General features: G+C 33.0%; 2 protein-coding genes and 2 long non-coding RNA genes across 9 annotated transcripts; 3 read left to right on the forward strand and 1 right to left on the reverse strand.

Annotated features, from left to right (window-relative positions):
- Positions 1 to 2,325: 2,325 nt before the first annotated feature.
- Positions 2,326 to 6,509, forward strand: LOC111402289. The gene is made up of 5 exons (XM_023030469.1): positions 2,326 to 3,693; positions 3,778 to 3,850; positions 5,029 to 5,576; positions 5,931 to 6,099; positions 6,197 to 6,509. Exons 1-5 carry the CDS (start codon positions 3,688 to 3,690, stop codon positions 6,214 to 6,216), a joined length of 816 nt encoding a protein of 271 aa, XP_022886237.1. The 5' UTR covers positions 2,326 to 3,687; the 3' UTR covers positions 6,217 to 6,509.
- A 7,564-nt stretch (positions 6,510 to 14,073) lies between these two features.
- Positions 14,074 to 19,137, forward strand: LOC111402290 (sm-like protein LSM1B). 6 transcript variants are annotated; one of them, XM_023030474.1, is made up of 6 exons: positions 14,074 to 14,462; positions 16,925 to 16,993; positions 17,088 to 17,203; positions 17,278 to 17,340; positions 18,603 to 18,636; positions 18,733 to 19,137. In XM_023030474.1, exons 1-5 carry the CDS (start codon positions 14,402 to 14,404, stop codon positions 18,612 to 18,614), a joined length of 321 nt encoding a protein of 106 aa, XP_022886242.1. In that variant the 5' UTR covers positions 14,074 to 14,401; the 3' UTR covers positions 18,615 to 18,636; positions 18,733 to 19,137. The 6 variants fall into 6 exon arrangements, with proteins under 6 accessions (XP_022886242.1, XP_022886243.1, XP_022886241.1 ...); XM_023030475.1 differs by having other exon boundaries at positions 18,606 to 18,636; XM_023030473.1 differs by lacking the exon at positions 18,603 to 18,636.
- A 2,464-nt stretch (positions 19,138 to 21,601) lies between these two features.
- LOC111402292 lies at positions 21,602 to 23,181 on the forward strand. Its single transcript, XR_002704209.1, has 2 exons — positions 21,602 to 21,984; positions 22,640 to 23,181. It is a non-coding gene; the product is annotated as an uncharacterized LOC111402292 (long non-coding RNA).
- Positions 23,182 to 23,346: 165 nt separating this feature from the next.
- LOC111402293 lies at positions 23,347 to 24,894 on the reverse strand. Its single transcript, XR_002704210.1, has 3 exons — positions 24,604 to 24,894; positions 23,958 to 24,093; positions 23,347 to 23,647 (listed from the first exon to the last, which is right to left on the reverse strand). It is a non-coding gene; the product is annotated as an uncharacterized LOC111402293 (long non-coding RNA).
- Positions 24,895 to 27,244: the final 2,350 nt, after the last annotated feature.

Genomic DNA, 27,244 nt, shown 5'->3' on the forward strand with positions numbered 1-27,244 from the left:
TTTATTATTGTTTAATTTATATTGCGTGTACTATTTTTATTTTCTCCTTATAACTCTTGTACTATTTTAGGGGTAGATTAACTCGTCATATTTGAGGAAGTTATACGATTAATTTAATTTTTTATTGAATACGAGTAGACGATTGTATTGAAATTTCGATATAATTTTGAGTTGGGCTTGGTCATTCTTTTTGGCAGACCAAAGTATATTCGTGTTGTTTTCCATGAGAATGTCAAAATTATATATTTATATTGTCCAAAATGATGCTTTGTGAACGAGAAATTGAAACTAAAAGTGCATCTGACAGAAGAGATTTAGATATTATAGGGACATCAAGTGTAATTTGTTCCACAAATGAAAATTGATCAGGTGTAATCATGTGCATCGTAGAAAACTATCTATGTACACGTGTACTATTGAGGATGCAAATCATGGACCACAAATTATTTGGATATACTTGACAAAGAAGGAATTTATGCAAGTGATTATAATTTGAAATGATGTGTATCACTATATTTGAAAAAGAAATATTATAAACACAAAATAACATAGTAAAGACTAAAAAAAAAAAAAAGAATTATTGAATGAATGAAAAGTTATTTTCTGAATATAATGTATTTTTGCTCTAATAAAAACAATGAAACTATCATGTAGAAATTAATGGACACCACTCTAGCTTTGCGCCAAACTCAAAATAAGGTACGAGAGATAATATTTCTTGTGGACATATATAGAGATGGCAACGGAGCGGGGTTCGGGACGAGGTGCCCTCACTGCTGGGTGGGGCAACTTTTTGCCCCATTTGTTGCTCCATTTAATTTTTTTTATTTTATATATATATATTATTTTATTTTATTTTTTTTACATTTTCAAAATTATGAGTTATGTTATTATTAGAGAATAAAATACAAATTCAAAATAAATTTTTAACAGGTGAATTGTTTAAAAATAAAATTATTTTTAATCTTTTTTTCCTCACAGGATGGGACATACTCATCCCGCCCGCCAACCTGTTCGGAGCGAGGTTTTTTGCCCCATTCGGGCCGGGGCCTTTTTTTTGCCATCTTGAAATATTGAATTATCAATGAGTAATGCTATTTGTACAATTAATTTGACGGTGCGTGAATTAACAGACATCTTGTCCATTAATTTACACATTACACATTATCAAATTACTTGTACAAATTCATTGTAAAATTATATTAATTCAGTATCAATACGCTTCATGTTTAGGGATAGGATAGGGCAGATTGCTCATCAAAGACCCCTGGCCGCTTTTTGAGGAGCGGGCCAAGGATTAAATTTCCGATTTCATTCCCCATTTTGCTATTTTTTAATATTATTTTTTTAAATGTGATTTAAATTTAAATATATAAGATAAAATACATAACAAGAGTCGTGGGGAGTGTGGCCGTAAATCATGTTCTCTGTTCCCATCTCGCTTTCTAATATTATTATTTAGTTTTTAAATACAATTTAAATTTATAAACATAGAAATAAATTAAAATACTTGTGAGGGCCAATTTATTTTATCTTCCCTTCTTGACTAATAAAAAATGTACGAGTAGTAAGTTGTCGATACACATCTGTTTATAATCATGTTAGAAACTTTAGGAGTTCTATGTAATTCGAGCATTAAAAAAAATTAATAAATTAGTCATTATCGCCATTTTTAATTAACATTTTGTTTTCTAATATTATTATTTAGTTTTTAAATACAATTTAAATTTATAAACATAGAAATAAATTAAAATACTTGTGAGGGCCAATTTATTTTATCTTCCCTTCTTGACTAATAAAAAATGTACGAGTAGTAAGTTGTCGATACACATCTGTTTATAATCATGTTAGAAACTTTAGGAGTTCTATGTAATTTGAGCATTAAAAAAAATTAATAAATTATACTTTGTCGATCCTGAATAACTTAATAAAAGTTGAAATGCGCCTAAAAAAAAGTTGGATATTAAAATTGAAGAGTCCAAGTTCATATATAGGCTCAAAGCAAGCCATATATTTTAAATTCGAGTGCAATCGTAGTATAACTAATAACTATTGCCCATGTTTGGCCCTTATTTTTCTTCTCATTTTTTTCTTTCTTATTTTCAACCACATAATTTTCAATAAAATAATATTATACGTAAATAAAAAACTTTTCATTCTTTTTTAATCACATATTTTTTTAAAAAATAACACTATTCTTACCATTAAAATTTGGATAGAATGAGGGCCAAATTATTTGGAGAATATATAATTTAAAAAAATAAAAATGCCCAGAATTTTTATGTAACATTAAATTATTCTGAGAAAATGAGAGAAAAAAATAAATTTTAGAAATGGGACTAAACGCTTTTTAACTTCTTCGTTTCAAATCTGGAGAAAAATGAGTTGTAGTTAATGATGAAGCCGGGAACAAGGAAATAACAATCGCCTGGCGAAGCAGTGTGGTATGGTGATGCCAATTTCTTTAAATTTATCTTCTCGTAACTGGATATAATAGGGATTGTGGGGTTTTTAAGGTTTAATAGAGTTACTCTTCAATTTATGTATGTGGAATTTTGTTCCCGTAATTAGCCTATGATTTTGGGCCCATTGATCAAATCATGGAAAACTTCTATCGTTTAATTTCCCCAGTTCTCCAATTTCCTGCCTATGAAATGTTTTCTGTCGTTTAGTGGTGATCAAGGCCTTAATGCAAGCGATTAGACCTAATTCTGGTGTCAATTCGGTGACCTTCTGATAGTTTCTCTTTTCGAGATTGACAGTAAAATTTGGTACATAAAGGAAGCCTCAAAATTAGCATTCTTGATCTCTTGAATCAAACCAATACCACTAGAACTCATTTAGCATTTGTCACCCAAATACGCCCCCCAAATTCTTCACCAATTTGTGTAAATATCCAATATCCATATTGAATGGGTGGAATTGTTTATAGCAGTACCGGGTCGAATTCACAATCTTTACACTTGTTAAATCATTCGATAGGCTCATGATATTGATGATCTCGTTTCCATTTTGATGCTCACCTTATATACTACGAATATCCTCAGCTCTATAACTCCCTCACCATGTGTAACTATCCATATATAAATCCCATTGGAATTGTTCATAGAAGTACTGGGTCAGTTTCACAATTTTCACACTGTCAAAAATTCTCTTATAGTCCCACGATATTGATGATCTAGTTTCCATGTCAATGCGTGCCATGTATAAATGTCAGTCAAGAACTATAAATATCCACGGCTCTAGAACTGTTTCCAGGAATGCGAAAAAGAAAGAGACGCGTGGGCGGCCCATTGTGTTCTAACTTCAAGACAAAGGTTAATGTAAAAGAGAGTGTTTTTTAAGAATTAAGTACTGGGATATATATTGACAGGGAGCCTGTATGCAAGGATGATTGTTTTGAGTGGAAGGGCAAGGGGGTCCTAATTGTCTAATAGAGCATTATTTAGGATCTTGAACCAATGAAAAGCTGCTCACCTTGGCCATGGTTTTCATAACAGATTAATATTTATTTATTAGTTCCAATGCTTAAATAGTACCAAAACTCAAACCTTATTGGCTGCTAGGATCTGCTTTTTGAGCACCCGACTTTTTCCAATTAAACCACACCACACAACCATTAATTCCTACATGCCTTCCTACATTTTCTGACAATTGTGAAGAGAATTTCACACCTGTTCTTTGGAAATGAAGGTTAGAAACAGTGAGAAATATGTATTATTCTCTTAGCAAAGATTATGCATTTGTTAAAAGTGGTTTTGATTTGTTTGGCTGCAGTTCTTTAACTGGGTGCATAATAAGCTCAATGGAGGACAAGGGAGTAAAAGGCCAAGTGCAATTCCTGCTACACGTATATTATCTTCTTCCTTCTTCATTATATCTTCCATTTTTTTTTTTAAATAATCTTAGTTTTGAATGCTTGTAACTCTTCTCTGGCAGTGTTGGTTAATTATCTTGTTGTGGAAGAAATATTATAAAGAAAAACTTGCCAGTAATTATCACAATCAATTTGATTTAGATTAAAATTAGATATGTTTTGCTATGTTGAAATTCGTTACTTTTTCTAAACATCGATAATGGATCCAAGGATGCACACGATTCACTCTTAAAGTTGGCATGAAGATGCTAACCGTGCATGAGATTTTCATCTCACATGGCTTCTAAGAGATAAGAGACTCTTCTTTCCATTTGAGTTTGATATGTTTTGCTATATTGAGCTTCTTTTACTTTTCACTAGCATCGATTATGGATCTGAGGATGCACAAGATTCGCTTTTAAACTTGGCATGAAGATGTAAACCATGCACAAGGTTTATATTATACAGGTCTCTTAAGTGACAAAAGAAAGAGCTTGCCTTTTTTCCCTTTTTTCTTTTACTCTGTAGCCTTGTAGTGCTGTTAACAGTTATAAATAATTGTTTGATCTCCATGCAATCATATAAAACATCTCTTCGTATGATCAGTGTTTAAAGAACCGTAAAAATCGAAGAGCCCATGATCAAGTCATCTGATAAAGAATCTCCCAAGGAAGAATTCAGTGATTGGCCTCAAGAATTACTAGCAATTGGAACTTAGAATATGTTCTTTGGATGTTAGTGTATCCATCATGAACCAAGATCCTATGAACTATAAAAAGTGACTGACGCGAAAATTTCCATGATCTGGAAAATTAAGCAAGTTTTCTTGATATAGTGGAAAGAGTTCAGCATATGTACTCTCTTGATTTAGAGTCTCAAATTCCTCTGTTTCCCTTGAAAGATTAAATTAACGAGTATATCTATTCAGATAGGAACCAATGCAACTTAGCTATTTGTGAACAGAAAAATACAAAAAAATTATGGTTTTTTTTTTTTTTTCTTTTACGTGATAGCCTTCTCACCTGAGGAAAAATGTAAAAGGCTTCTCCATTTACATTTTGCTACACCATTGTACATACCATGGGGTTATTGTCTATGGCAATTCAATTAGGTCATTACATATAAATTTAGTTCTTATTTATTGATCTCAAATTTTAGTTTCCTCCCTGTAGATCATATAAATAAAGAACCTCCCAAGGAAGAATTCAGTGATTGGCCTCAAGGATTACTAGCAATTGGAACTTTTGGCAACACAGATCTTGCAGAAAATCATGAGAGCCAAGTTGTACAAAATCCAGAGAACGAAATCCTACTGGACGAGCAATGTTCCTCTCCAGATTTATCAGAATTCACTGCTGAAGAAGTAGGAAAGTTGCAAAAGGAGTTGACAAAACTTTTAACTCGCAAACCAAAAGCTGAAGAACCAATTAACAATCTACCACTAGATAGATTCCTTAACTGCCCTTCAAGTTTGGAAGTAGATCGTACAATTTCTAATAGATTCAGCATCAGCACTAATTCACGTGATAAAGACGAAGAAGAAATTGATCGAACCATTAGAATAATCCTCGGAAGATGCAAAGATGTTTGCGAAAAGAAGAAGAAAGCAATTGGCAAGAAATCAGTAACTTTCCTTCTCAAGAAAATGTTTGCTTGCAGAAGTGGCTTTGCACCGACTCCCAGCCTTCGAGATCCATTTCCTGAATCAAGGATGGAGAAGGTAACTATATTTATCTTGTTGATGCATAATTCATATAATTCATGATCAAACTTCATATTCTGATAAAAATGCAAATAATTGTACCTCAGAATGTCTAGTCCCTTGTTGTTCACAATCTAAGATGCAAATTTCTGGCATAAACCATTACATATTTTCAGAAAACGTTCACTAATATTTGGTCTTACACTAGGATATTAATTTATGAAGCTGATTGCTGGTAAACCAAACCATGGACAAGTAGACAGATTATGCACATCTTAATGCAGTTACCTTGAATCCTTCCAAAGAGCTTAGACTTGTGTTGATGTTTTAGTCATAGTATTCTAACAATTTGTTTCTCATCATGATTCACAGCTTTTGAGGACAATGCTAGCAAAGAAGATGTACCCTCAAAATGCTTCTCGAGCATCATCCACAAAGAAATATCTAAATGATAACAGGCATACATCAAATGCTGAAAATCAAGATGAAGAGCAGGAGAAAAGACGCGAGGGATCTAAATGGGACAAAACTGATTCTGAATGTAAGTTCATAGTATGCAGTTTAGCATATCTGATTTAGAGTTTCAATGTTGTTGTATATAGCATGGCATTGACAAAAATATAAACCCGGATCTGCAGATATTGTTCTTGAGATTTAAACAAGCCTCGAGGTTGTTTACATTCCATTTGCAGTGCCTAAGCACGCTTATTGGATCGTGGCTGAATTGAATTCTTTAAGCAGAGGTATCAATATATAGAGTGGCACATGAAGTGATCATGAATTGACAAAAACAACATTTTGAGGAAAGGACACCCCCTCTTTTTTCATGGCTGTATCTATGATAGAAGATAGATACAACGCATGCTATGTAATATTTTGATACTACTCTGAAGATTTTCTTCGGGGCAATACAGTTTCCTCTACATTCTTATTCTAGATAGAGTTCCTTTATGCAATTCTTTCCTTCTTGTTGCTGGATATCTCGTTCCTATTCATTCTCTTTGTTTCCCTGGCCGTCAGTGAGTTAAAAGAGTTTCAAATTGTCATTAGATGTTGCCTATATCTTTTCAGTTTGCTATAATGTTCTAGATTCTATTGTCCTCTATAATGCTAAAATATATATTCTTGGAAAATAGAAACAACTAAATGGTCTCTTATTTTTTGGAAAATCAAATAGAATGTACTTCTATTAGTAAAAAAATATAGCTAGGAAATTTATTAATAAAAAGTAGAATGAAGTACTAATATCTCGCTCTTTATTTTTTATTTTATTTTATTATTATTATTTTTTAATGAGACTCAATTATTCAGTGGTTGGTAAAATCAAAGAACTAGTATAGTGGAAATCAATTGTCTCGTTATCTAGAAGATATAACACCCTTAGTGCTCAGCGGAATGTGTAAAAACGTGAAAGACCGATATAATAATTGTAATGGTTGTGTTATATGTACATCACAACTTAAATATTTTTATACTAACAGATGACACGAGCGAATCTGACTTTAAAAAAAAATAATAAATAAATAAAAATCTCTAATTTCTTTTTGCCATTAAACCATATTTCATAAGCACTATCATTTAGCTAGTGAACAAATTTTGACAATTTGAATTCAATTTTTTTTCACCTCATCAATCTGTAATGATAATGTGTAACAAGCATTTTCTTAATAAAAGAGAGTTATACTATTCGCGTGAAACCTGCAAGCGTTCGGATCGTTGTACAAGTAATAAAAATAGTGAGTTTCGAGTTTATCGTTCCCATAAGAAATAAGGTTTAAAATATAATTCAACGGTTTGTATTAAATTCGAGTGAGTAGTGATAGGAAAATAATGATTAGGTGATTGTTTATACTGCTTCTAATCTACACTAGCAAAGCAAGTATATTTTGGTTTTATCAAATTTGAATGCTTGTATTCGATTTATGATTCCCCCTATTTCCATCTATATCAATTATAATTAATAATCTAATAAATTTCATGTATTTTTGACAACCGATAACGCTAATATGTTAAATGTTCTTTTTCAAGATACATCAACCTATGATTAACACGACCCGATCCTATACCTAGTCCGAATTCATATGAAAATTATGCATTGAGGTTAGGTTATCTATATGATTGCACATGCCACAGATATTATTCCTATACCTATTGTTCACAAGTTGATTTTACCGTGTTCTAAACTTATTGTAAGTATTCCTACCCTACAACAAGTAACTAATTGTTCAATTGATGGTCAAACAATTAAATAGTGCAATGGGAATGCAAAATCAATCAAAAAATAGCAAGAAATATCTAAATTAAAGTTTTAAATTGAAATAAACAAAAATAGGGTTTATCGTTCATCCAATACAATAGAAAAACTAGCCTAGCATTCTAATGATTAAATTATACAAGAAATATTGGAAAAACATCACTCGAAAAGAAGAAATAATGAAGAGAGTAGAGAAATCCAATTCCTCGACTTGAATCTTGAAAAGAGACTAATATTCTTCAATAAGCTTGTATAATACGCCTTGATCTTGATGCTTAGTCTTGTTCTTCACCTCCAAAATATGTAGAATATGGGAATTTTTAGGTCTAAAGGAGGTCTGCCACGTTTTGGACGGCTCTTGCTATAAATATGGTGTCAAAAGATTGCAAACAACAAGTTTCCAAAACAAAATAAGGAAACAAATTTTTTTTTCGGAATTGAACCATGCGTACGCATGGATCATTTGGTGCGTACGCAAAGTACAAGTAATTTGGTCTCTGGAGTGGATTTTTGGAATCTCTTGTACGCAAGCCTACAAGCATACTTAAGCATAGTACAAATTTTTGCCGAACTTTCTCATGCGTGTATTTTGATCTTCTTCAACATATTCTCATCCCATGGACTTCTTTTCAACTCCATTTGACTCTTCGCATTCTTGAATAATCGTTTTACAATCCGATTCAACTTTTGAAGTATTGCATTTTAGTCCCCGACTTTTAGATTTCGCCATTTTTCACTATTTTGCATTCGTTTCTCCAATTCTTCATGAAATATCGAGTTTTACCTATTTGACACAATATAACATGAATTAGGCTATATTTCATCAGAAGAACTACAAAATATCATTATTTAAAGCCCCAAATAAGTGTATAAAATACACTTATCAAACCCCCAAACTTGAACATTTGCTTGTCTTCAAACAAAATCTTAACCTAAATTAAAACAAACACACAATCATGCAAAAATATTTAGCTAGCTAACCTAGTATTTTATCTCAGAATTGAAATCATGATATTAAATCTAATCTTGGCTTCAAGATCACAATACAGAAATCAAAGTCTTCTTTCCAATCAAAGTCGACATGTGTGTATGAAGAATTAAGCATAGCATCATGAATTCATAAGTTGTTCCATTCCCGACCATTAATAGTCAAATAGGTTCTTGTCCTCACTTGTGTGATTCACACACCTCCAAATTTGATATTTTCGCTCTTTTCAAGTGTGTAATCTAAGGTTGATTTTTTATACTATCATCACCTCTCTAGTTTAGGTAAATCTCACTGACTGCAAGTCAATATGTCAAAAAACAAGAATTCTCCATAATTTGATTGGTTCAATCTCCAGAACTCAACTAGGCTAATAATCCCTCATCAAAAGTCAAATTTTCTTAAACAGGTATTTAAAACTTAGTCAAAGCATTTGGTGCGTCTTCTGTTTCATGCACCTACTTTTTCTACTTTTTTTTTTTTTTCAATTTTCTTCATTTCATCACTTTTTTCTTTATTTGCATCATTCTTTTCCTTAAGCTTTTTAAATGACCTCTATAACAAGTTTTAGGCCGATAAGTCCCAAGTTAGTTGACTTTAGGGCAACATGTTTTAACACCCTTATAGGCTTACTAACTCGAGTCAAAAAGGCTACGAAGAGAAGTTTTCAAATAAAATATTTATTTTTTATTCATTGATTAGTGCAATGTCCCTTATGTTACCTATCTAAGTAAACCGACTTTTAACTTGAAACTTTTGCCCAGTTTGATCTTATTGACTTTAGACAATCCACACAAGATTTGTAATTTCACACATGAAATCATCATTTATCTCCATATCTTCCTACAACAATGAAACTTCCCAAACTATTCTAAATTTGATCTAAAGATGTAAAATTTAGTGGTTTTGAGTTTAGCATCTATAGTCCATTATTTCAACCTATCCAATTATGAAATTAACTCATTCCTACACAATGCTTAACTTAATTCATGTGCTTAATATATATCAACTTCGCGTGGAAAAGAAAAAATTAGCTTAAGTATGCAACTTATTCACCATTCTTAGATCAATCATAATTCAATATATACATTATTACCAGCCAGACTAACTAATTCACACAAGAACACAAAAAGAATTTTTTTTTGAAATTTTTCATTTTTTTATCTTGTTTTATTTTTCTAATATTTAAAACAATAAAACACAAAAAACGAATGAAAACTCATGTTTTTCACCCCCAAACTTAAATTAGACATTATCCTCAATGTCTTAATTTCTAAATTCGTATATAGGTGGATGGAGAAGAGAATGAAGAAAAGACTCTCCTGATATGGCGATGAAATTCAATGGTTAGCCTTTTCTTGTCTCACATTGTTTCCTTGGTAATGGTTGGTTCAAGTGTTTCACGATGTCATGTTCCTGCACAATGCGAATAAATAAAGAATTAAGACACAAAAGATCTGGAACAAGTGTTACTTGACTCAAACATCAATAAACCAACAAGTAACCTAAGAAAAAATGGGATATGGATGATAATTCCCTAATTAATACTATAAAAATAAACTAAATTATCCTATAACTAAAAAACAAAATAAATAAAAGGGATAGAAAGACTGGGTTGCTTCCCAACAAGCGCTTATTTATAATCTTTAGTTTGACTTTATTATTTCGACATTATGGTATTTTGAAGAACGCTTTTGATGCCTTGCTTAGTTTGCCCCTTTTGATTTTGCTCCACACTTCGTTGCTTCTACAAATTTTAGCATTGTCCCTTCCAATAATATATGACTTGCCTATCTCATCCAATTCAAATTCAACTATGTAGAGTTCTTCCTCCTCTTCAAGTTTAATAACAAATTCAATGATAGGGCAATTAATGAAGTCAACAGAATGTGGGTTAACATCTTCTTCATTAATTACCTTCATTTTGTTCATTTGTAATTGAACTTTCATCGCCGTCGTTCTTGTCTTCTATAATTGATATCTCATCGGGTTAAATGGCTAGTTCACCATCTACATCCACGGCAATGGAAACTCTTTTCTTTCAAACTTCTCTAGTGGATTATACCCCTACCTTTTAAATTCGATCCAGAATATGTCATCTCCCACGTACATTTTGTTTTCATCTAACTTGGCAAGATCAGTGTAGTATTTTGCAAGTACCTCCTCGTTCAACATGAAAGGACCAACTCCCACAAGCATGTTTGAAGGGACACACTCGCCCACAGGCATGTAGTCTTCATTAGTACTGTCAAATGCTAATCTTCAACATCGCAAATATTGTTGAGACCGCAGGAGCTTGAGCCTTCCCGGATCAGTGCATGTATACAAGAAGTAGATAGTATAATGCACCCCATAGCAGAACTCACAATATATATCTTCTTCTTCATCGTCCATGTCAAGATTAATTATTGCAAAAATAATTCAATTATGCCAGCGTCAGAATCTTGCATACACTGCTCAATGGCACCTTAAAAGAATACCAAACAAGAGAGATCAGGGTAGGTAACCAAAATCAACAAAACAAATAGAAATAAAAATAAAAATTGAATCTAATATAAAACTACTAAACTAAAATTAAATCCGTTATTCCCCGACAATAGCGCCAAAAACTTGTTGCCGTGAAACCCGCAAGCGTACGAAATTGTTGTTCAAGTAATAGAAATAGTGAGTTTCGAGTTTATCGTTCCCACGAGAAATAATGTTTAAAATATAATTCAAAAGTTTGTATTAAATTCGAGTGAGTAGTGATAGGAAAATAGTGATTATATGATTGTTTATACTACTTCTAATCTATACTAACAAAGCAAGTATATTTTAGTTTTATCAAATGTGAATGCTTGTATTAGATTTATGATTCCCCCTATTTCCATCTATATAAATTATAACTAATAATCTAGTTAATTTCATGTATTTTTGACAACGGATAACGCTAATATGTTAAATGCTCTTTTTCAAGATACATCAACCTATGATTAACACGACCCGATTCTATGCCTAGTCCGAATTCATATGAAAATCATGCATTTAGATTATGTTATCTATATGATTGCACATGCCGTAGATATTATTTCTAATACCTATTGTTCATGTGTTGATTTTATCATGTTCTAAACTTATTGTGGGTATTCCTACCCTATAACAAGTAACTAACTGTTCAATTGATGGCCAAACAATTAAATAGTGCAATGGGAATGCAAAATCAATCAAGAAATAGCAAGAAATATCTAAATTAAAGTTTTAAATTGAAATAAACAAAAATATGGTTCATCATGCATCCAATACAATAGAAAAATTAGTCTAACATTCCAATGATTAAATTATACAAGAAATATTGGAAAAACATCACTCGAAGAGAAGAAATAATGAAGAGAGTGGAGAAATCTAATTCCTCGACTTGAATCTTGAAAATGGATGAATATTCTTCAATAAGTTTGTATAATACGCCTTGATTTTGATGCTTAGTTTTGTTTTTCGCCTTCAAAATATGTAGTACATGGGGATTTTTAGGTCTAAAGGAGGTCTGCCACGTTTTAGACGGCTCTTGGTATAAATAGGGTGTCAAAAGATTGCAAACAACAAGTTTCCAAAACAAAATAAGGAAACAAATTTTTTTTTTTTTTTTTGGAATTGAACCATGCGTACACATAGTACAAGTAATTTGGTCTCTGGAGTGAATTTTTGGAATCTCGTGTACGCAAGCCTACAGGCCTATGCTTAAGCATGGTACAATTTTTTGCCGAACTTTCTCATGCGTGTATTTTGATCTTCTTCAACATATTCTCATCCCATGGACTTCTCTTCAACTCCATTTGACTATTGGCATTTTTGAATCATCGTTTTGCAATCCGATTCAACTTTTGAAGTATTGCATTTAGTCCCCGACTTTTAGATTTCGCCATTTTTCACTATTTTGCATTCGTTTCTCCAATTCTTCATGAAACATCGAGTTTTACCAATTGACACAATATAACACAAATTAGATTATATTTCATCAGAAGAACTACAAAATATCATTATTTAAAGTCTCGAATAAGTGTATAAAATACACTTATCACGTACCCTTAAAATAATGGATAAATAATGTTGAAATACATGTTATAGCAAATATATGACAAAAAAGAACTTTCTCATATAGATAATCTCTATACGCATGTTATATGATGCAATACAATTGCACATTTGAGTGAAATTCAATTTTGAAAAAGTAAACGAACTTAGCATTTACCTTTGAATTGTTTTTGAATTTGCACACAATGTCATCCAAATTGTCATCCATGGAATGTACGAAAAACTTTATTCTTTTAAGAACCACCAACACATTCTTTTCTTTTCATAAATGACTGTTATAAAGGTGTCCCCATTCTTCTTAAACATTACAAAATACATCCCCGAAGTTTATTTTCAACCCAAAAACATATTCAAACTTCCTAAAATATGTAAACAACTGATCTTCTTAAAAATTACAAAATACATTTATATTACTCATTTTTTCCATATATTAATATAAATTAAGCATTTTAGTCTATTTGCCGTCTATGAAGTAAAATAGGTAGAGGTATCTTTTCTCAAATTTGTTTTAAATCAAAAGATGAACCTAAAATTATTTTTATGTTTATCATTTTTACATTTTACCAAAAAAAAAAAATTCAATGAATTCTTGAACAATCGAGTTTCCTCAAACAAAAATTATATATATAAGTTTTGGTAACTGAACTTAGGTTCATATTTTCGATTGCTCACTGAAATTTAAAATGTCGAAATTTGGCCACTGAACTTTGAAAAATGCATTACGTTCCTGATTAGAATAGATGTTAAATTTTGAAAAATATCGAATTTATAATGAATAATATACAACATATTTCAAAATTTAATGGCCAAAACTCGATATTTTAAATTTCAGTGAGCAATTAAATACATGGACCTAAATTCAATAATCAAAACTCGACATTTTAAATTTTAGTGACCAATAAAAAATATGGACATAAATTTAATAACCATTGAAATAATTAACTCAATGATAGGTAATGGTTTGTGAAAGACAATAATCTTTCATTTTTCTTTTCTAGTATATCTCATTGAAATTAAAAATAAATATTTAATTATTTTTCGACTTTAATGAATGACCGACTCGTTATAAAACATCAAGACTCTAATAAAAACATAGGCTCGACCCAACTTGTTATGTCGAAAAAGTTGAGGGCTTTCTTTTGTAAAATTTTAAGTCTATTCTAATAAAAATAAAAGAAAAAAGCGATTTTTTTTTTTTTTTTTCGGTGATTATACAAAACCTCATTCGGAATCTAGCATGATTTTGTGCCTCCACAGTCCTCTCCGATTGCGGACAGGCCTATAACGTACCAGAGTTTAGGGTCTTCAGATCTGAACTTCGACATAAAGTTCCCCTATTCCTTTTTTTCCCTTGAATAGGGGTTTATACAAATAATATCACTTTTCTATTTTTTTTCCCCCTTGAAATGGGGTATTGGAGGCAATAAAATTGGAGAAATCTGAGCTGCTAATGCAATTTGATTCATTGAAATTGTTGGGTATTTCTGTGGGTTTTGGAGAAACCGAAAAAGTTGAAGTCTTGTTTTGAGCTCATCAATGTCTTGGGCAGGCCCGGAAGATATTTACCTCTCTACTTCTCTCGCCAGCTACCTTGACAGTAAGTTTCTTTTATTCTGTACTTTTTTCCCCTTCTTTGGTAATTGGATATTTTTTGATATTTGAATCAAATTATTGATCTTTCTATGTTCTTGAAATTTTTATTTACGGAGAAACTGTGCTTTTGGTTCTTTAAGTCGGTGGGTTGTTTTGGGGTTTTGGCATTTCAACCTGATTTGTGTTACGGAATTGAATTTTAGTTTTTCTGTTTTCATTTTATTGGGTATGAAGGGTGGTGTATTGGGGGTTATGTTCCTAATGGGGATTCTGACATATAGAGCCGATTCGAATTTCAATTGTATGTCTTTGTAAGCCTCTATGTAAATGGTAACATATTCATGAATTCGATTCGTTGTTTACAGGGTCTACTTTCGGATTGGTTGGCCATTTAGGCTTTATTATTTCAGATATAAAGCCATTTCAGGGGGGGAAAAATGAAAAACTAGAAGATATGGTTCCTACTTTGTCCATGTTCATCAGCATGATTCACACTTGAGTTTGAATAGTAAATACTGTTGAATTGGTTTATATGAAAAGCCTAAATTTTGTTTGTGAGATAAAGGTGTTTGCTTTATGAGGTCATAGAAGGATATGCTGTTGTTTATTGAGTTTAATCATCACAAGAGGAAACTAATTTTCCTTTGAAGATTAAACCCAAGTGAATAATGGATCTTAGATTACTTTGAGGTCATTGCACCTTGTTTTTAAATCCTCGTACATAAGAGTGTGATGATAACCTTGAAGGAGCTTTTAATAGCTTAGCCAAATGCTTCCTCCCTTAGATCTTCTCTCTTATTCTCTTCTAGGTGCCTCCCTTTGGAGAAATATGAAAGTGTGTGGCTAACCCTAAAACCTTGAAAAATATGGGCATATTTATAATACTCAATTAGGATTTCATAATTAAACAATTTTTCTTGGACTTTATTATAGTAGACCAATTAAGTAAAACCTTTATTAGAGCCAAGAGAGGGACCTAAGCAAGACCTAAGTTCCGATAGATGTTTCTAATTGTATCAAATCTTGATCAATTTCCGACATATTCTACCAAAAATCTGAAATTGCACTCTCCAGTCGAGTGATAATTATGAAAGCAAATTTTGATTTGATAACAATATCCTCCAATCATCATTTCACAAGTCAACCTCTGTTTGACTATCAATATGCTGAAATCGGCAAAATGGCCGTTATGCCCTTTCAACATGTATTGTCCTCCAAGTCTCATTTCATAAGGCTAATCGGTTGTGAACAAATCAGAACATAAGGTCCAATGAACTCGTCATCAAACTAATCAGCTCAGATTCAAATGCCTGTAGAAAATGCCTCGGAGTGAAGATTGTCTCATTGTGATAATTAACATATTCCATTATTGCATGCATATGATCTCTAACTGTTTTGCCCCGATTCCCAAGGCACCAAGATTAATCTTTTAATTAAGAATTAATTCATTGGTACCTCAAAGAACTCAAACTAGCAATCAAAGGTACATCACTCGTGCAGAATTTAGGTGACTCGTTTGATAATTGAGTAGTATCTCAGCTATGCTTCTTTCCGCTAGTCTACAAAAGTTTAGTCATCTACATGGTCTCGTTCAATGTGTACCAAAACACATTATTGTTTTATTCCCAAATCTAGATAAATCTTAATAAGAACAGTACAATATTATCCTCATAAAGCGTTCAACTTTATGTTTCAATTGTGAACGATATTGATCACGTCACATTGTGTCTCACTATACTCGGAATATCAAGTATACAATTTGTGACATTCTATATGGTCATGGAGCCTTAGATAATTGTTTCAAATTATAACACGCAACTGATTGAATATTAATTCATAATGTCATTTTACAAAATACTACTCAAAGGGCATCAAACTAACATATGCTTCCTGTCATGAGTAGGAATCCATCAAAATATAAACTTTACCTTGTGAATGTGTACTAATTACTCTTTTATGTCTTCTACCTTGACGGATGTTGTTTTTGAAATTTTAACGACCTCCTTTTGAATTGACTTTAACAAACAGATAGTGGACAAGTATGGACGACTTGCTAACTTAGATTGGAATACTGAATTAAATTTCTTGGTTTGGAACACTGAAAGTGGATGACAAACAAGATCTTTTTTTCTCAATGAAGTGAAAAAATTTCAATTACTGTTTATCTTTTTCTCTTATCCTTTGGTGTAACTTCAAAATGGATGCCATAAGTCTGTTACTGATTAAAGTCCAAGAAATGAAACCTTAATTAGTACCGGCCAATGTCTTTGGTGTATATGCTTGAATATTGTTTATTTGTTTATTGTACGCTTGCTAATGAATTTCAAGATTTTCTACTAGAAATAATTCAATACTTGAGCAGGTTAATATATTAGTGCAAGACAAGTTATTATCGAATTAACTTTACTAATTTAACTTTATACTGAATGTTGTTGAGCATGGGCAAACTTCTGTTTTCTTCCCCAGAGAAACTCCTTGTATTGCTACGTGATGGAAGGAAATTATTGGGGACTCTTCGTTCTTTTGATCAATTTGGTAATGATTTTGACATTTTTGTGTAATGTATCTTTTGCCTGCTTGTACAATTCATTATCATCTGATTAACAAAGTCTGATTATGTCATTCATAGCCAATGCTGTTCTGGAAGGTGCCTGTGAGCGTGTAATTGTTGGTGATCTTTACTGTGACATCTTATTGGGTCTATATGTAATCCGAGGAGAAAATGTTGTCTTGATTGGCGAATTGGTATGTATTGTTTCATTCCTGCAATATTTATCTTGCTTCTTTTTGGGTTGCATGAATTGCTTGCTATTGATTAGGACTTGGAGAAAGAGGAACTTCCTTCACGTATGACTTGGGTGTCAGAAGCGGAAATAAAAAGGGTAATTCTACTTTGAAAACATTTTAATTGAAAATTTTCATTACGTTATAAAGGTGCCATGGTGAATCACTTATTATTTTCCAATTTTCTTTCTCTTTTCTTTTTTCATTTTTCAGGGTCGGTGTGGGGGATTTATTAGAAACTATCCCCCACCCCCCCTCCTTTCTTGCCTTCCATGATTTTAATTTTGATTGCTAAAGAAATGTTTGGTAGTTGTGTGAAATATCTTCCAGGTCCCTTCTTTAGTTTAGGGTGGAAACTTAAGTAGTTTCCATAGCAGAAGAGAAGTCATGTCGACAACTTTTAAAACTCATGATTCTTCAGCCTCTGCTTATCTTATGTTTACATTTCATCTCCAATTTCTTTCCCTACATATGCGCTTGCATGTGTCACTCAGATATTCTTCGATTTTGTGCTTTTTGAGATGATGGAAGGTGGTGATTTTCATTGTTTTCTTGGTAGAAGTCATCAAAATCATTTTTCTTCCCCTGGTTTTGCTCTCTCAATTTCTACTCAAAAATGAAAACTGGTCAAAAAGTGGACGAGGTCACAGGGCTTGTATTTTGAGGGTTATTTTGTAACATTCTCTTGGAAAGCTAAGCCCTTGTAGGAGGTGCATATTTGATCTTAAAAGGGCAATCTTAATATTCTGAATTGGTGATGTTTTTTAATATAAAATCCAAGACGCCTCATGTATGTAGTTCGCCGAATAATATTCTTCTTAGCTACATTTGTTTTAAACTTTGATCAGGCACAGAAGGCAGAAAGGGAAGCTTCTGAACTCAAGGGTACTATGCATAAGAGAATGGATTTCCTTGATATGGATTGATGAACATTTTTGTGACATCCATATCTGCAGTTTGCTCAAAGTTCAGGCCTAGAATTCGGCAAATATTATCATGGTTTGTAGTTAGAAAATATTGCTGAATTCGGGTCATTTTGCTTGTTTTTCAACATTCAAAAGTTGAGCTCAACAAACAAAATTATGAAAATGATTTGTTTTCTCCTAGATGTATTGAGCATGCCTTTCCTCATCTTAGTGATTTTTTTGGTGAATGTCATTAAAAACATGCGTCATGGTATTTGTCGGGTTCTTTTGTATTATTTTGTTTTGGAAGGAATCGGGTTTTCGTCCGTCGACTGATTGAATGAACAGGTGGGGCTCGGCATTTAATTGTTTTGAAGTAACATCTAAAGTTTGTCTATTCATTTTTACTCCCATACTATGCTTGCTTAAAGATATCTTGTTGGATTACCGTACAGCAGGATTGGTAGCTAAACAGAAGCAAATTTTGATGTAAGGTTTTCATGTTTCTCATGGCATGTTTGCTGTGTTGAATTGGATCTAAACTTGAAGAAAAATGAGCTAACATTTGCCTGTTGTAATGTGCAGTGTCAAACATGCACTTAGCCTATATTTGGCTCATGCTTATAAAGGGTTAGAACTTTGATTGAGCACTTTCCAGTGGGGCATTGAACTTTAAAAGTTTTCTATTTAATAACTGAGTTTTGTAACAATAATGCTGAGTATATAGGGGTTTTGTGAACGGAACACCTACAAACACTCACACCAAATGGGTCTTGCCACATGTATAAAAAAATTAGCAAAAAACGCCACCCACCCCCGGGTGTTGTGTGTGTTCGGTGTGGGTTCTATTTACCCGTACCTTGTGAACTCGGCACCGTCCCTTTTGTAATATGTAATCGCTTTCATCACTCACTTAACGTCCGTTCAAAAAAGTGATGAAATTGATGATGTGATGAATGGACTTGCCTATGTAGCACGAGATTGCAATTAGTGGATGTCAAATCATAAAGTTGTTGATGACATTGTGTTTTAAAAACATGTTCTTCGCAACAATCTTGCTATTCATCTAGGCCTAGGGACAGGCCAAAAAACAGGGGGCTGATCAAGGGTTGAGGTGGGTGCATTGGCACACACCTCAGCCCCCTTTTTTGATCTTTTTTTAGCCTGGACGAGGAGCATTATACTCTTCATAGCTTAAAAAAAATGCAAAACAGAATTGTTCTCTCTCTCATTCAAACATCCCAAACACAATAACACAATCCAAATTGACACACCCACTTCAGATCCCTTTTTTTGATCCCTTTTTTAGCTTGGACGAGGAGCATTATACTCTTCACAGCTTAAAAAAATGCAAAACAGAATTGCTCTCTCTCTCTCATTCAAACATCCCAAACACAATAACACAATCCAAATCGACTCCTATAGCAACCCAAAATCGCGCCTCCAAAACCTAAAATCTCCTCCACTAAATTCATCTTCTCCTCCCCAAAATTGATCTATGGGTTCTTCCTACTTAAATTGGTTCTCCCAAACTCGCTTGTCCCTTCCAAAACCCTAAATCGAGCCCCATCTCCACCCTGTTCCAACCCATAAAAAATTAAACTTTTTCTCCAATAAGGTGTCCCTGAAATATTGAATAGCACAAACATTTTTGATATTGAGCGACAATCAACAGGTAATATGCTCTACATTTTGAAGGCTACAATTTGTATTTACAATCTTGCACTAAACCTGGCTGGTCACCGACCCCATCCTACCCAACTAATGTCACGTTGTTTTAGTTAATTAATTGAACACTGGTGTTGTCACACTTGCAGATGCTGAGATAGACAATGATCCATACTTCAATGTCTTAGACGATGACGTATATGATATTGAGCATATCTTTTTTTATCATAATGTGATCGAAGGCATTGAAATGGATATGTATTTTGTGTTGCAGGATGAAGAAGCCCCGCAATCAAATAGTTCTTCATATGCATCTTCGAAGGAGCTAAACTTTCTCAATGATTCGGACTCAAACTTAAAGGATAACAGAGATAAATCAAAATTTCCTAAATATAATGTTGAAAATGAAAAGAGGAATCCAAATATCGAGATAAGGTTCATATTTGGTTCATTTGAAGAATTAAAATATTTTGTGAGGAATTATGCGGTGTTCAATCGAGTGTCGGCATCTAAGATGCAAGGTTAAGACACGACTTCGATAAAACATATGATCGAAAACACACTTGCTTTAAGATACATACGAACAAATATGCAACCTAAAAATTACTTGTTGATTATTTACTTGGATGACTTTAAAGTGATCCTCGATGGAAAACAGAACATTTAGAATTACTATGAAAAAGGATTTGGGATTGCACATGACTAAGGGCTCAGAATATTAGAAAATATGCTAAATATTTAGCAGAAGCAAATGATGGGCGATGTTAAGGTGTTATTCTGCTAAATTATGGAGAAAAAATCCGGGTTTGAATGTTATCATTTCTCAGCTGGAAATTGTGTTTAGGGGTATTTATGCTTGCATAGAGGCATGTAAGAGGGGTTTCCTACAAGGGTGTAGACATGTTGTTAGTCTACAACGGTGGCTAAATGCTAGCAGCAGTTGGGATAGATGTCAACAATTGTATATATCCAATTGCATATGCTATCGTTGAGAGAAAGCACTCGTTCATGGCGTTGGTTTTTATGTTGTTGTCTAACGACCTTTCTATGGAAAATTGGTACTCCTTGACTTTCATGAGTGATAAACAGAATGGATTAGTTAATGTTGTTGCCGTTATATTTTCAGAAGCGGAGCATATGTTTTGTGTTGGGCATATATTCAAGCTTCTTTCAAATGACTTAAAGGAGAAGTACTTGAAAGATTGTTTGTGGGTACAACAAAGCAAGACACTTGGCATCTTTCAAATATTGCAAACGAGGATACGTATGGCTGGTTGATGGAAAAATCACCGAATGTGTGGAGTAGGTCTCACTGTTTAGATCAGTCAAAGTATGAAATGGTCCATCACAATCTATGCAAGTTCTTCAACAAGATTGTTTTGGACGATAAGGATAAATCAATGCTAACAATTTTGTTGGTATTCAGATGAAGTTGATGTATAGAATTCAAGTGAAGCAGGATAAATTGAAATTTTATAACAAATTAATGTCCAAAAGTTCAAAAGAAGCTAGAAAGGTACGGTGATGCAGCTCATGAGTCTATCTTGCGATGGTATCAAGTTGATTGTTTATATGGAGAATTTGTAGTGTACATGAAGAATAGAACTTGAGTTTGTCGAAAATGAAAAACATCAGGGATTCCTTGTCCATATACTATTTCTTGCATCCTGTATAAAGGACGCGAAATTAAACTAGAGGAAATTACACTCCATATCACTTTTTGGCTTGACATTTTAAAAAATGTCACTTTTTGATAATCATTGCAAAAGTATCACTTTTGAACTTTTTTCACCCTTGTACATAATTTAAACAATCCCGATATGGGTACAGGGAAACTTATACCGAATTCCTACAGGATTTTGAAAGTGATTACATGGCAGGTAATTAAAAAACAAAATGAAGAAAAGAAAAACCCAAATGCTGAAAAATTAAGTCGTCTCTGTAATCTTCATTTTACCCTACCATCGAAGACAACCCTTTCTACACAATACCAACGCCGTTCACTGATCGTCGAACGAACCCAGCGAAGGTGAAATCGACCCTAGTGCTAACCTCAACCTTAAGTCGGCGATGAAGTAGCGCAGCGAAGAACACCCAAAGTAATTTGTGAAATTCGCAACTGTAGCACTAACCTCCTTCGCCTCCGGCGGAATCCACAGATAACATTGGGTAAGCATTCTGTTGGGCATATCTATATTTGCATATAGCTTCGAGAAGGCATTGGTTTTATGCGTGTAAGAATGCTATACTCATGGCTATTTCTTTTGGAATTAGAACCATCATTTAAACCGTATTTGAGGACAAAGAGTTTTAAACCTGTGATAGAACTCTCAAACATCATGATATCCACAGTGTGTAGTTCGGTTTCTCTCCAATAGTCACCTTAAATTTCAGTATTCCCACCTCACACAGCATCAAAACAATGGTTGTTACTTCACATAGAGCTCATTATGAAAACTACTATTCTTCATTACAGATAAAGTAAAGTTATTGAAATTTGCACTCTTCAGTGTGCAATGCTTTCTTCAAATTATAATTCATGGGCAAAATTGAGTGACTGCCACAAGTTGTTGCCAGAAAAACTCTTTAAAATGGACGGCTCTCCAACTATTTTAAGAAATGTCACACTGGAGTTTTGTGTTATGTTTGGTTGTGATGTGCTTGAGATTAAAATTGATGTGTTTGTATGAATTTCTACTTCATCTGGCGAGATTAGTAAACTCCGTATAAGAATGTTATGTTGCTGAAATTTGAAGATTACTGGCTGGAACTTCAAATATTTGAGTTTGTTCATGAGCATAAATTAACACTGTTTCATTTACAGCAATCGACAAGAATGAGAGGGAAAATTTTGGAGTATGTCACGGTTGTAGAAGCAACACGCATTATTTTGGACAATGCCAATCAAAACGCCGATGCCCTAGTTGTGACCATGAATATTGAAACTGTTTTGAGGTCGAATGGGATACCAGTAACAAAGGGCGATTGTTCTTCACATGTAGTGATAACTGTGGATACTTTGATTAGGTGAAAAATGAAACTTTAGGTGACGAATCGAGTTTCGTTAATCGTCCGGATGCGCCCGACAAGGAAGATGAAGAGTTCCCGAGACAGTTCAATGGGCTAGCTAGAATTAACGAGAAATGAGGCGTAGACATATCATTGCACATGACTTTCAATAAGGAAAAATGAATAGATAAATGCGACCGGAAGGGAAAGGGGTCAGATTAAATGGGTGATTTCAGTTATTGTATGTGGTTGACACACTAATGTGATGTGAATTTCAGACGTTTTTAAGGATATGTTGGTGTTATTTCAATTTGTATTTTGTATGTTTTGAAATGTGAATATACTGTCCTTAATTTATGTATGCAGCCTAGGTTAGTAGATACAAGAGTTATGTGTGTTCTATATCCCATCTACAGTATTTGGTTTGGGGTTACTCTTGATGTTGTCTATCAAAGAAAATGTACATAAATCCGCCAACAAATATCATCCTACCAAAGAGGTTAACATTAATCAAAATGTACATAAATCTGCCAACAATGATCCTGCCAAAGAGGTTGACATTAATCAAAATGTACATACTTCCAGCGACAAACATCATCCAACCAAAGCTACAAATCATCAACCAACATCTACGTAAATCCGGCAACAAATATCTATTATACTTTGACAAAGAAATGACATCAATGTAATACTAAGTTAAAATAGCACAAAAATACTTCTAATTTCTATAATTAATAAACATCGTCGCACAACGAATGACAGAGGAACATGTTGTGAGTAGCTATATTCTTCCAATATATAGCAGCAACGAAGTGCATCCAATCTACATTGGACAACTCCAAATTAATACCACAAAGCATGTAATGCCATCTTAAAATTCAGCAGTGCAAATGAAAATGAGAAAATTTCGATTGATTGGGAGTCCATATTTACACAAAATAGCACTACATTTTTCCAGTAAAGTAAACATATTATGCGGATTTGATGCGATACAAGCACAAAATAGCAGTAATTTTTTTTTTTCAAAAACTGGCTTAACAAGTCAAAATTTCATGCCAATATCGGGAAAACTACAACATTGAATTTCTATTCACCCAATCTAAATTCCAGACTAGTAGCAACAGAAACAGTACCTTTGAAATGAAAATAACTAAAAATGTCGTGCCAACAACAAGAAATTCAGCACCAGTACCCTGGTCGATGTCCAAACTTCTTCAAATTCTTGACCGTTTTCCGAATCATGATTCCTGTCTTCCATAAACTCCTTTCCTGCCACAAAATTCATTAATACACTAAGTGAATTTATACTGGTACAGCCAAAAATTGTCAAAAGAGAGTAAGATAAAATTAACGTTCTCAAGTAAAACACATTCCGAAATTTACATTACCTAACTTCTATGACAAAATATCACAGTTTCTCTACTAAAGTATTCTATATCTCAAATTTATTTCTACTGCAATTCAACTCACAAAACCACATAATAATACAACTCTATCCAAAGACTTGGTACTTGGGGTGTCAATCAAACAACCAGAAAATTATACAACTCTTTCCAAACAAATTAAAGAATCCTAGGTTTTGTTGGGGAAAATGGACCAAATAGCTAGAATGCTTGACAAAAAATAGCTAAAGACCTAGAAGTTGTCTAGCAACCAAATAGCTCAAACGGACCAAATATCTACATGCTCGGGAAGTGGACGAAAAATCTACAAAATGTCTACAATTTGTGTACCAGCCAAGTAGCAAAAATGCCCGACTACAGATCTTAAGAAGCTCACCTTCGGTTCTGCTGGTGCAAATAGACTCCGGCTTTGCCGGAGACGATGGAGAATTGGTCTCGAGTTTCTATATTTCCGGAGATGGGGGAGTGTCGTTGTCGGGTTCCTCTATTTTTTGAGTAAGGAGACTCGGTGACGGAGATGTGGAGATTTTGGTTTGGGGTGCTGGGGAAAATGGATCTATACTTCCCGCGAACTCAGAGTTTTTCATTTTTTGGTTGTGGCGGGTGATTATTCTTTCTTTAGGTCATTGTTGTTTATTTTAGTCTTACCTTGACTTTAGCGGCCGGCCACGTCATGAAATTTTGAATTCCTGTAAAATGTCTGGTAAATGGGCCTGCACCCATAGCTTAATTCTAATTTAAATCCAAACTCTGATCAATTTCTGGGATTTCATTTACAAATCAAGGATGAAATCTTCATTTACACTAGTCAAAACTCAAACTTGGTCCTCCTTTTTGCTGCATCCAATTGTTGTGGACTACATCTAGACAGATTTTTGTTTGCTATTTTGTTTATTCTTTTTTTCCTTCAATTAGGATTTTTTTGTGGATGGAAAATGGTGGTGCTTCATATTGATAAAATACATGCATTCCTACTGAGAACTTCTGTTCTTCAAGTGCTGTAAACCACCTCTTGACTTTTCTTTTATTATGAGAAGAATATGTCAGTGGGTTCAGAAAATTTTGGTAGAGTTATTTGTTCAATTTTATGAAATGAATAGAGTTTCCACTAAGAAATGCTAAGAATACTAATAATTCACCTATTCATCTCATAAAATTGAAAAACTAATTCTACCAAATTCTTCTAAACCCACTTATTTACCATAATCAAAGTTGTACATGTTGACAGATGACTGCAAAACTAATATGTTGAAAGTAGTCATTTGTCGAGAAATTCTGACTTTAATTGTCGAGCACGACAATTCATATTGATAGATGACTCAACCGATCTGTCAAGAACGATAGTTCATCTCGACAGATGAGTCGCATAATTGATTTGTTGAGAATTAGTCGTCCGTTGAGAATTTATAATTGTTGAGACTTTAATTTTGACGTATTAAATAGTTCGCTTACAAGAGAGTTATGTTTGTTTGTGTTATGTATGAAGTATTGGTAACTAAAAGTCCCTATTTTTTAGTTCTAGTCCAAAATCAAAAGTGCTTATTTTCGTATAGTCAAGAAACGCAAAAAATCCAATTTCTCAACTTCTATAATGAGAGAGATAATTGAATACACATGCACATACACAGCACAAGCATAGGAAAAAATAACCTTCATGAAATGACCACTTTTATGAAATAATTATTCGTTCAACTTTTTTTGTCTTTATTATGATAATATTACTTCTATTTATTTTTTACAAAAAGATGAGGGATATTTGTGCTCTTTTTGTTCAATCTCGCAGTTATGGAACCATCTGTGGAGATAAACTATCGTTCTTGACAGTTATATTCTGAAATTCTCGACACCTAATACTTTTTTGTCGACAGTTTTGTTCATATGCCAAATTTGATTCAATTGTTCTTCTACGTATATCATGAATTAAATATACGATATGTCATCATCATTTGACCTTTGTTATTTCTTCTTGTTTTGATATTTGCAGGTTTGAATTTCTTCTGTTGGAAGAGAATTGACTGCATACGCACATTTCTCAGAGTTGTAATCTGAAAAACATCAAAATTGTACTTGAGAAATTCGCTTAGGAATTTATCAAGAAATTCGCTTAGAAATTTATCAAGAAATTTACAACAGACCGAAATCTTAAAGAAATGAAACTTATTCAATTATTACAGAAATACCCATAAAAATTGAATTCAAATGTAATAATGTAGTACTTTTTATTAATTTATATCTGTTTAAATTTTTTTGAGTGTCGGATAAATTGAAAATCAAAGAAAGATTCAACAACTGAAAGAAAGATCGATTCTTTGGGATACTCTTTTTTGACCAAATAAAATTTAATAAATCTAATAATGGTGCGCTTTATTTACTTGATTCAATGACTTATTGGTATTATAAATACATTCTTTAATTTAATGATATGGTTTTTTGAACCTGAGATGAGACATTTTTCCTTGAATATGGTCCATCCACAGTTCACGTTGAGTAGGTGGGCAATGATAGTATTTTTGCGTAGTTTTCTACCTTAGATTTGTTTTGTAATTCCCAATAGTGATGTATTTCTTCCATTTTGGTATGACATTTACTTAGACCTTGTGCGCTTCAAATAGAAATTTGATGGTAATATAGCTAAATCTGTTAATTTTGCAACTAATTTATACTTAGGTTATCGAATATATTTATGTTTTCTACTTTTTGCCAAGAATTCACGTGGTAACGTATGCATATAATGTTGTGCATTTGTTTGAATTTGTTTTCTAATTCACTACTTTGCAATGAACTATCGAGGATTATTGAGACAGTCTGTCGGGATTGATAGCTCAACTATCGACAGCTAATGAAATATTTTGTCTAATTACTACTTTGCCTGTAATGTTCTTCACAATTAATGACTACAACTACTTTTCTCTAATTAATGGCTTTATTGTGACATATTTTCACTCATAACTTACGTTCTACATAACGTACAATAATTATCGAATCATCTGCTCAATATATGCTCGACAACTATAGAA

The sequence above is a fragment of the Olea europaea genome, chromosome 10 (genome assembly GCF_002742605.1).
Source record: "Olea europaea var. sylvestris chromosome 10, O_europaea_v1, whole genome shotgun sequence".
Lineage (NCBI taxonomy): Eukaryota > Viridiplantae > Streptophyta > Magnoliopsida > Lamiales > Oleaceae > Olea > Olea europaea.